At 39.7% G+C, this 11672-nt stretch overlaps 1 protein-coding gene across 3 annotated transcripts in view; it reads right to left on the reverse strand.

Moving 5' to 3' along the window:
• gabra1 (gamma-aminobutyric acid type A receptor subunit alpha1) overlaps positions 1–11424 on the reverse strand; it is a 37181-nt gene extending 25757 nt beyond the window's left edge. Inside the window, exons 1-6 of one of the 3 annotated variants that reach the window (XM_004550381.5) lie at positions 11282–11419; positions 10490–10698; positions 8871–8976; positions 3999–4111; positions 3003–3070; positions 1083–1303 (exon numbers count right to left, since the gene is read on the reverse strand). In XM_004550381.5, the coding sequence (XP_004550438.1) occupies positions 1083–1303; positions 3003–3070; positions 3999–4111; positions 8871–8950 (482 nt within the window). In that variant the 5' untranslated portion in view covers positions 8951–8976; positions 10490–10698; positions 11282–11419. Of the gene's footprint in view, positions 1–1082; positions 1304–3002; positions 3071–3998; positions 4112–8870; positions 8977–10489; positions 11149–11281 lie in introns of those variants that run through there. The other 2 variants (XM_004550382.5, XM_004550380.5) reach the window with 2 other exon arrangements.
• Positions 11425–11672: the final 248 nt, after the last annotated feature.

An 11672-nucleotide genomic window follows, 5' to 3' on the forward strand; every position in this document is an offset into this window, starting at 1 on the left:
CAAGTTTAGCTGACAAAATCCAATGATGACCACCAAATCCATTAAAAATACATGAATAAAGACAACCTTGGATGACATTATCTTTCATTATTATGACCATGGCATTTAAAATTTATTATGAATCAATCAAATATAATTTTTTACTTATTAATACACCAAATGTGTCTTGAGAAACAAAAAATTTAATAAATAACGGGCTGTTGTGTCTGAGTCGTGTGCTATATACGTTTTCTAGCTGGACACAGAAAATACAAAACCTATTACTGGTTTATGGTGCCTTGTCACTGGAGCAGTACCATTTGATGTGTGTCCTTGACAGGGGGTAATTATTTGTGGTTTGCATTTTATAGAGCTCAGTCTTAAACCTCTGATGACAATTTTATACCGTAATGTAAAAAGTACAGAAATGGACCGTCTAAAAAAAAATGCTAAATAAGGGGGCATTCATTATTTTACACTGTGCATTTTTATTATCATTTATTCATACACTTGGAAACGCTTTCCTAGTCTTACTCATGAATTACAATGTGCTTATAACACACGTCTTCAGAATGTGGAAAAAAAAAGCAGAGCACTGTGCCTTTAGTGAGAGCTCTCCAGTACCTTTTTTTTACTGCTTGGGAACAAATTTATCTCTTTTAGACCTTCAAAAAAGATACACATAGTTACTTTGAGGTCCAGTTATTAGTACTAGGGGATACATCTGTGTGGCTTGCAGCTGTAGGGACTGACATGAACTTTTACTGTCCTCATCAAACTATGTCAGACTTTTTTTTTTTTTTTAAATACATGGTCTTGGGAAGGACTGACACAACTAGAACAGGGAGTTCAGAACTCGAAGCGAAACTCTAGGCTAAGTAATTTCACATCATTCCTCACAATTTCTCCACATCAGTCTTCCATAACTGAATTCTTCTTTTTCAGCTAAGACCATTAAGATCTACTGTTCCTTTAGCCCAGATTCCTCATCAAATGTTGCATGTAATGAAATAATACCAGTCGCTTTTCAGTCAATCTCAAAACATTATCTAGTTCCTTTTAAAATCTTTATTGCACCAGTGCAGTAGAATACATTGGCCTACCTCATGGTATAAAGTAGTGTGCCTTCCTCTGTGATTCGCAGAAGCTTGTTTGGCATGGTCATGTTGTGCGCCACTGACTTTTTGCCATTGTGGAAGAAAGTATCGGGGGTCCAGATCTTGCTGGCCATCAGGTTGTTGAGACGTAGCACAGCCATGGGGCCTTTGAACTTTAATCTTTCATCCTTCCAGCTTTGTCTGAAGAACACATCAATTGTGTACTCCTACAAGAAGCAGGTGAGGCACAGACAAAAAAAACACAAGTCAACAAAAAGTCGTGCTCCACCACCTCGTAGCAGTTTTCTTTGTACTTTTACCTTCAGCTGGTTTGAGGAAGATGCTGAGTAATCTAACCTCATTTTTCCCCTGTTGCCATGTTCTCACTTTTCTTCTCTCTTTTTTTTCTTCGTTTTGCCTCATGTCACTTTGACTTTCTTATGGTTGGCCTAGTTTCCCTGCTGGTAACTGTCTTTTTACATTAACGGTTTTGCCGAACATAAAGAAGAAGAAGGATAGAAGAAGAAGGTTTCCTGGCTGGTAAGTGTATTCTTTTTTTTTTTAAAGAATGCCTCCTTTGTACAGTAACTTTGCTGTGTTTCAAACAGTAATATGTGGCTTTGCCTTTCCATTTTCTTCTTTTATGTTATTTACATAATTATTGTCTGGTCAGTTTAATGTGCACTATGCAAATACAGAATCATTAATTATCTGGCCATTTGGTTTTGCATTGTCAGGTAAGTGCCAAAAATGATCATTGTTAGCATTTATCTTTGGGGGGACTTCTTTGCTCAGTAATCTAAATTACACCGGACACAAAAAGGAAGCACCGGACACAAAATTAGGAGGACATTTCATTTTCAAGCCAGCTAATGACTAGCTGAGAGCAGATTTTAATGGTTCCACATGACCGCCCGGCAGAGTAAAGGGAGCCAGTAAAAATTACAGAACAGCGTGGGTTTTTTTTTTTATTCTCCCCCGCCTCTTTGCCTCTCAGTTCCCGTAAGATAATTAGTATGAAGTGAAACAGAGCTTCAAGGCAATAAAGCAGGATAGGGAAAGGCTGGAGATGGAGAAAATGTTCCTCAGCTCTTCCTTCTGGCTTTAACAGAAGCAAAATAGTTGTGGCCTGTATGTCAACCAGTGCAATTAACTGAGATTATATCAAACAGAGCAGACACACTTCACGTGCTTATAACAGGAGTGTTTTGTTTTTTTTTTATCAAGGCTGGGTAGTGAGTCGTTTAAATGAGATTAATTGGTTTCTGGTGAACAGGGTAAAGATCACTTGTGTTGGAACAACTTACATTTTGTGTGTGTGTGTGTGTGTGTGTGTGTGTGTGTGTGTGTGTGTGTTTTCAGGTTGAATGTTAAATAAGACAAAAAAATAAAAACGTTTATTAATATTTCTTTGCATTTTGTAGCTTCTTGTAATTTCAGATGGGTTCAAATAGCTTGACCTTTCAAACTGCAGAAAAACACAATAAAGTATGACTTGTTTTTAAATCAGATTAAACTTTAAGCTTGTCATAATCAATCACTCATAATCACAATTTTGCTTGTTATTGTATTGATTTGTTCTTAATTATACTTTAGTTCATGTGAATGTTCCAAAATAATGCAAGTCATTTTATTGTCTATCCTTCCAACTTGTACAAGAAGGATATTTGAGGCTTTTTTTTTGTAGAATACACTGGTACCACAGCATTTTTGTAGCATGAGCTTACAAACCATGAACTGGAAAATTTAGTTTGCAGGTGACAGTTTTATTAACACATCATAAGTTAATAGAATGAATCTACAAATCAATAGATATTTCACAGCTTAAAGAACACTGTGTCCAGAAAGGCTATAAGGCAGGGCTAAAGATGGAGGGGAGGAATACCAGAAAACTAATGACATTTATAGAGGCGAAAAGAGTCTTACCATGTCATGGTCCGAAACTGGCCCAATACTAGTCACGAAAATGTCAGTCTTGACTTCAGTTACACGCTCTGTTGAAGCAGGAAATTGCTGAGTGAGTGACTATCAGTGGCATTCATTAGCTTCTAACTACCTGTTAACACAGGACCACCTGGCTATAGCCTCTGAAGCACTAAATCTATTCGGAAATATTTTTAGCACTTAGACATGCACACAAGAAACAAACAAAAAAACAAAACATTTAAAAAAATGTCCACTTTGGATGTCAATAACCATTTCTGTTGTTATTGAAACCGGACAGGGCTTTAATCTCTTAATAAATTTGTGCATTGCTGCATTGTTGGAAATGTGCCATTCTAGTCCCATAATGCTGATAGCCAAAATGGGACCACTGAGGATTCATTTGGAATGGGCTGCAGAGAGCGTGTGTGTGTGTGTGTGTGTGTGTGTGTGTGTGTGTGTGTGTGTGTGTGTGTGTGTGTGTGTGTGTGTGTGTGTGTGAAAGGTTTGTGGCAGAACAATTTATGAATGATACCCATCATAATCCATAATTTCTTCCCCTTGGCTGCTGAACTTCTAGCAGGCGTTGTTTTATTCGCCTGTCTGTTTGATGCCTGCTGCATCATACTGTGCAATCCTCAGTGTCCTTCACACACTAATTCTCACATCATCACTCCCTCCTTTCCCTTTTACTCTCTGTTTTTCTTTCTTTATCTAGTTTGCACCTTTTCATTTCCTGGATTTGTCCTTGAATTCCTGCCATTTTGCTTCCGTCTTTTGTCAATGGATAGTTGACAATAGAAGGAACAAACACACACAAAAGCAGGATAGAAGGGCCAGGTCTCAGATTGTTTTACCTTTTAAAGTCTGACACTTACTGCAAGCTCCCCTCTGTAACATTTAAACCCTTGGAGATTATTCTATTGCAAGTTTTAAAAAAAAGACAAACAGCAGCCATTATGTGGGACAAAATATATGCAATGACTTGGGTTTACTGACCTCCTAGTCCTGGCCTGAGGCGATTGTCATAGCCATCCAGAAGGCTGTCTAAGATCTTTGTGAAGACTGTAGTGTTATCTTTCTGTTGATCTGTCATGCCGTTCTGCCCAGAGCTGGGAACGCAAAGAATAAGATTTAAAGTCACAGCTAGAATCTAAAACCACAGTCAGAACTCTCAACTGTGTAAACTGTATTATAAATCAAAGGGGGAAGAAGGACGGTTTCAGCTTTGTAGTTAATGCACATGGGTAGCGTCAATGCAGCGTGAATCACATTGTGATAACACAAAGAAAACTCAGCCAAATCCTATATGACACTGACAAATTTAGCTGCTAAATTAGAATTCAGTGTGTGAGCACGAGCATAAGGTTTCAGATCATATTGATATGAAATAAATAAGCAAGTGATTGTTCAGAGGTGGACTGGAAACGAACGTATCCCATGAGGCCAAGTTTTTCTCTACTATTAGCACATTCTCACTTCCAAGTCATCACTGACGCTTGGTCAGAACCAGTTGGCGTAACATGTTCACACACTATAGCATTACATTCCAAAGCACAGATTACATTTTTGCCAGATGACAAAGTATAGCAACTGAAAAAAATGACTGGATAAATTGAACTTGGGCTAGTGGATAGCATTGAAGAGCGCTATTATTCAGTGTGATAGCAGGAGTTCCAGTTTCTTTGGCTTTTGTTTTGAAAAGTAGAATGGGAGGCAGAGCCTTCAGTTTTAAGATTAGACTTAAAACTTTATTTTGGCTCACATGACCCTGAAACCTCCCTTGGTTACACTGCAATAGGTTTAGGCTGCTGGGGGATTCCAATGATGCACTGAGTGATTTTCTGCATTTAATTATTAATTATTATTAATCTCTGGATCCTTTCACAGCATGTCTCTCTCTTGTCTTCATTTGCTCACCCCTAACCGGTCGGGGCAGATGGCTCCCTCTGAGCCTGGTTCTGCTAAAGGTTTCTTCCTGTTAAAAGGGAGTTTTCCTTCCCACATCCGCCAAAGTGCTTGCTCATAGGGGCTTATATGACAGTTGTCGTTTTCTGTTTTTTTGTATTATTGTAGGGTTTATATCTTACAATATAAAGCACCTTGAGGCAACTGTTGTTTGATTTGGCCCTGTAGAAATCAAATTGAATTGAACTGATTTCAACTAAACATTAGTTTTGACTTATTAGTCTCAGTTACTATATGGTTAGGTTTAGGAGTAGAACAACTTTACATGTTAGCCACCTCTCTGCCATTGTCTCATCCCATAACAGTGATGGCACAGCAGGGTGCATTTGGCTATAGTTTTACAGGCCACCATGCACAATGACAAATGGCTCAAGGGGTATCCAGTGTGTTAAAATGCTACGCCAAGGGGGGTCCATCCCAAACGTCAGTATGTGTTGACTTGATAGTGAGACCAATTTGACACTGGATTTATTTATTTATTATTAGTGGGGCGTGTGGGCTGCATAGCATGTACCGTATGTGTAGGTACACTCAGCAGAGAAAATAGAGAGTGAAATACAGAGTAGACATAGAGAAACCATAATACATTATTGATGCCTTAATATGGACTTTTAGATCACAAAGCCCTTGCTGAATGTGCTCTTTGAACAACATGAAACAAAATGCTTAGAGCAATGCTGAAAACACTCACAATCAGTAATTGTTAGAGGAGGGTTTGCATCTCCACACATAAATATTTCAACGCACTCATAATCTGGGATACAGCCCCTAATTACAATGTGTAGCACAAGGACTGCAGTGAAAGAGCACGTGTGTCTATGAAGGAATGCATGCATGTACCATCTGCACCCACAAGCTTCCATATATGAGAGCACAATGATTATCTTCAACAGCATATTTTATTCTGCTATCATCTTCGCCTCCTTTGCTGTGCCAAAGGGATTTGGTTTGATTGCATGCAAAATAAACAGCAAGTGTTTGGAAACAAGCTCTGCTAGCTGAAAAGCTCCAAGGAGAGAGAGAGGTCATCGAGATTAGTTAGCGGGGACCTGCAAAAGGTTGGAGGGAAAAGTAGGAGGGATAGCGGGTGGGAGAGTGACGCCTATTAAGAATGGGAGTTAAAGCTTCAATGTATAGTCTAAAAAGACAAAAAACAAGGGAATAGAGACTCAAAAGCCTTGGAAAAGTGAAGATACAGTTTCGACTGCCACAACCACATAGATACATAGTTCTCAAAAAAAGCTATAGGTCTGAGGCAGAGCCTACAGATTTCAACATTAACGTGCTAAACACTTCTTTGTAAATAAGGATGCACCATCCACATCCGCATGGGTTTTTAAGAGATGCTTAATCTAACTCTGCCTCCAGTTTCCCTTAATTCACAAGTGTCCACTTTTCTCTGAAAATTAATAAATACATTTAAAAAAAGCATTCAAACTTTAGAGACTGATGAGCAATTTCTTCGCCCATAAACACAGTCGGTAACTGCTTTGAAGTGCTGTAATTCAAAATAATAATAATTTTTTTCTTTTTTGTTCTGGTCTGAGGAGCCAATTATGTATAAAAACAGACAGCACAAACCGCATACATGGCACATCAGCTAAGACTAAAATAAATCACAGTCTACTTTGCCTTAGTTTTGTGTATTTCCCATTTTCACAGTATTTATCTGGTATTTTTCAGATTTGCCAAACTAGAGTAAGACACCCCAAAATATAGCCTTCCTCTTATAATCTCCACCAATATAGAATACAAGCCACGCTCCTTTACGGTCAACAGGTATTTAACAGGATGCAATGAAAATATTCATAATCGGTAAAACTAATTGGAAAAATTCACTGTCAATCTATCTATTAAATCATTTTTCACATTTCTTGAATGACATTTATTTTATCTTAACTTGACAAACTTTGATCCTCATTAGGGGCAGATATTTTTTAAGCTATATGTGGGAAATAGTTGAGTGTAGAGGTTAGAGTTGTATGTCGAGGACAAGAAAAGAATACAGAAAAAAGGTGATGTGGAAGAATACACATGTTTATCAGCCAGGGGCTACTTCCTACTGAAACATTGTACACCATCCCCATCTACAGGTCATCTGAACAGCAACAATGCTGCTCACACACTCTCTGCCAGTGTCTCTCTTTCTCTGTTAACCTGTATCTGTCTCTCTCTTTCTCCCTCCTTCGCTCTCTCTATATCTGTCTATCTTGTCAGCCGGATATCTAATTATAAGGCAATTTCTTTCGTTGGCAACATGCTGTAGCAGAGTTCTAGGTCTTCCTGATTACCGTGTCTTGTTTAAATCCCCCAAGGTGTGTGTGTGTGTGTGTGTGTGTGTGTGTGTGTGTGTGTGTGTGTGTGTGTGTGTGTGTTCGTGATTTTATATTTGACTTCAAAAAGGGGACTGGATTATACAGTAAATCTTTGGGTGATAATTGCTTAGCAGTTTGCGTTGACAGTTCCTCAGTAAGGTAATGAGTACTTTTAGATTTTCTCTAATGTACAACATATCAAACCCCATGAATCAGACCCTCTATTTGCAAGTCAGTGCTTCGCAAGCTAAAGCTGCTGTTGTGTTTAATTGGAAACAATGAGTTAAAAATACAGAGATGCTGCAATTCATCAAATATTTAAAATGGGAAACATTTTATATGTCTTCTGCATGTTCTCAAGGCGTGTTATCTGAGACACAACCTTCATGCTCCATGTGTATTTTTGTGACACAGAAAAAGCATTCTGGACCATCAAGTCATCTCCAGTGAAGTTAACTGCCTTCCTGGATTATTCAGCTGTGAGGCAGATCCAATCCCTTTAGTTTCTCCAATATTGTACACGTGATTTAAAAAGGGGTTAAAGTTCCAATGGTCTTATTTAATAAATCACTTGTCCTTTTGGAACGGTCTGATTTGTGTTCTTGAATCTTTAACCGTATGCTTTTATGTTTTCTCGCTGTTGAATCGTATAGGAATTAATGCATGGCAGTATTTTTTTTTTAAATTGTGTCATGTTTTTTCAACTTTCCTCTCCCTCTCTGTCCTTGCTGGTTTGCTTCAGGTTTAGCCGACGTCCAACACTTCAGTGTTGACACTGAGAAGAAGTGTGTGTAACTCAACCCCCGCTGTCCCTGAAGCCACCGTCAAAAAACACATGTGCAATAACCCTTGCCAAATGTCTCTGTGCAACACACACCATCTACTGTACACAACCCAGGACTGAAATCTAGGAATGTAAATGTGTCCTGCATGGCTAGTGAACCAAAAAAAGTGTAACACTGTGATAAAGCTGATAGAGGCTATTTTGGCTTTCATCTTCCCCCCACTATGCGCCACTTAATATTACCACTATGCAATTAAAAGCATGGAGGTGTCCTGTGAGGATGCCCCAGTTACAACCACAGTGAATATGCTTTAATAGAGAGGAGCCCAATACACCAAGCAATAGGTAGTAAGACAGACTATCAGCATTTCAGGTGAACAGAACTAGTTACCTCCATGTTTAGCTGATTCACTGACATATTTACAGTACAAGCCTGTTGACCATTTTGTAAGCAAAGACACCAGCTTTAAAAGGTACTTCTGCTTTTTCATAAAAGTGCCCACAATTATTTTTTATTTTTTGCCTGATGCAATCTGATGTTCAAATCGTGATGTGCAATTAGAGTTCCAATAATAGCATGATCGTATGGGCTGTATCTATGCCTACAAGAATGACCACCCTCAACATTGTTTTTTCCCCCTCTAGCACTGTGCAAGCCTTCAAAACCAAAACATGTTAACAGTGTGAAGACATAGATATGAATCTGTGAGGCATCTTATGCAGATTTGTGACTTTAATGATTTGTCCAGTGAATCCGATAGAAATACAGGATATGTGCAATCACAAGTTCAAGTTTATTCTTACCTTTTCCCAAACAGTACGCTGTTGGTAAAAAGCAAGCAAGCCCACAGATACAGAAAGAGCGTCCGGCCCCGTCCACACATGGTTGCAATATGAAGACCTTTCACTGCTGGGGTTCAAAGAGAGAGAGCGAGAGACAAAGAGAGAGAGAAAGAGAGAGAAAGAGAGAGAAAGAGAAAGAGAGAGAGAGAGAATGGACATCATTATCAAGTCATATGAGCCAGTGGCACACCGTCATTCCTAATATTTCAGTGTCAGCAAATAGGATGTGGTAAAACACCAGCAAACATGATTATGGACCAGGATGCTTTATGTGAGGTTTTTTGGTCCTGACTCTCAACATCACTAACAGATTCACTGACAGCACATGAATCAAAAACCAAATAGCCAAGCCACATGCACTGATGTACTGGGCCATTACATCCAACATTACATCAAAGATTTGACATCAAATTTTGCATTACATGTCACGTTGACAGAGCCACATTCTACACCCAAGCCACGAGAGAGATAAGAACTGATCAACGTTTTGATTACCAAAAAGGCATACGGTGTAAACACATTTCTCATAATTGATGCTTAATCCATATGCATAGGATATGGCTGCATCTGTAGCGCATAATAATTAAGCAGAAATAACAAGGAAACACATCACTGACCACATAACACCCCCGTGAGCTTGTAGCACCTGTACACAGCCTCCTCTAATACCCTATAATTTGAAACTGCGTTACCGCAGTATTAAACCAAATCTCCCTAAAAGACCAATATTTGCATCTTCTCTATTCATTTAGCTGTGGCAGTCGGGTCATAAAGTGTACAGACGATAGAAAGGGTTATTGTGCATGTAGATCACAATGCCCCAAATCACAATCCATTCCTGAAAGCATATTCAGTGTGTCCACGAGAGGGCCAGTTACTAAGTTATTAAAAAAAGCGCTAAAATTTCACAAACGACCATAAAATGGTGCCAAAGAACCACAGCCCAGATAGAAGACAATACCCCTGATACTTGGCTGTGGTGTGCCAAGATGCACAGTGAGCGGGATGCACAGTGAGATGAACATGCACTGCTCTGTTAAAATGAAATGAAATGAAAATAAATCCCGAGGCTGACAAGGACTTGATAAGCGAGGATACTACAGATTAAGGAACGGAGGAGAAAATCCCGCATAGGCACACTTTCTAAGTTATTCAGAGGAAATGTCACCCTGTCCCCAACAACATATGAATACATATTTGACACGGACAGACATTTGGCATGCAACTGGCATCGTTGCATGGATGCTCTAAATACATGCATGACGATCGGATTCGTGCGTGGCAGAGTAATTAAGCAAATGTACGTTGATGCTATTTTATTCGGAGCGCTGTCCGTGGTGATGAAACCAAGCTGCCTCCCTTCAAAACATCAAGCAGCTCGTGTTCTCCACAGAAATCATTTTTAAAAATCCCCCAAATCGCTTCTAATTTCGACGACAAACTGCCCCTTCCTCCCCTGTAAAACTCGTCTTCGGTTATAGCGGTGTCCAGCAACAAACCATCCCTTTCTGAATCCGACTGTTCTCTCGCGCTTTTGCCTGACAGAAAGGCGAGAAAAAAAAAACGAAGAAATCACTTACAGCAGATGAGTCGGGGTATATTCGTTGCCCGCTGCCTATATCCTCAAACTTTTACGAATAGCTTTTCTAGCCGGACTGAATGAGAAAAAATCCTCTGTGATCTCAGATCTGACGAATTTTAGCTTGAGGCTGGAGAAGCGGCTGCTGACGATATGCGCAGGTCTCTCTCACTGTTCATTGGTGGTGCCGTAGTGAGTTCAACTCTCAGTCTGTCAGCAGCAAAGAAAAAAAAAGAAAAAAAGGAGAAATCTTCTGCTAAACTACCAAATCTGGTCTGTGTACCGACATCCCCCTCCAAATTATTGCTGTTCACCGACCGTATCTGTAAATAAAGCGCACACCAAACAGACTATGTCCAAGCGCAGACTATTTAATTTTAGAATAGGCTGTGCAGACCTAATATAAAGAAAAGCCCGCCCATTTTATATGCAGCACAATTTAACTTCCACTGCTGTCGCACTAATCTCTTTTCACTGGCCGCTAAATAAAAATCCTCTTACATTTTTTGATTGGAATTCCTTGTTATTTTTTCACCATCTCGCTCTCCCTCTCTCCCTGACTCCTACGTGATGATTTCCAAAGAGATTATATTGACATTCATCAAAAAGACCGTCTCACGACCTGAAACAGCTAGGACATCGTATGGACAAGAGTTACGGCTATAAAACGGACAGTGAGTTCTCGCAATGAAGAGGAAAAATGAATTAAAAAACGATGCTATGGCACAGATTCCCGCGCACCAGCGGGGGGAAAAGACACATCCACAATGTTAAGAAAATCGTGTTCCCTCACCAGCTTGCACTGATGACACGAGCTTCTCTCTCTGCAATAAAAAAAATCCTCCTCGAATCACTCGCCGTCTACTAAAAACCCACGTTTCGCATCGAGACCCCAACACCGTTTCTGTTTACAGCCAAATATTCTGCTGCTACAGCCGCGCCGCTCCAGACTGAGCACAGAACGACGAGGAGCGCTGAGCTGCGTGCATCTGCAAGGGAGGGAAAAAAACGAGCTTATGATAACCGGCGTATATTTTTGTAGTCGTCTGCGTATTTCAAGTTAAACTACAAATCAGGGGACATTTTCATCACCAAGGACTCTGAAAGAAGGCATAAGTGGAAAGCAAGGGCATTCTTATGGGCAGTTTACATCATATCACTATGACTGATGGTCGCATAAGCCT

Source organism: Maylandia zebra, linkage group LG10 (genome assembly GCF_041146795.1).
Source record: "Maylandia zebra isolate NMK-2024a linkage group LG10, Mzebra_GT3a, whole genome shotgun sequence".
Classification (NCBI taxonomy): domain Eukaryota; kingdom Metazoa; phylum Chordata; class Actinopteri; order Cichliformes; family Cichlidae; genus Maylandia; species Maylandia zebra.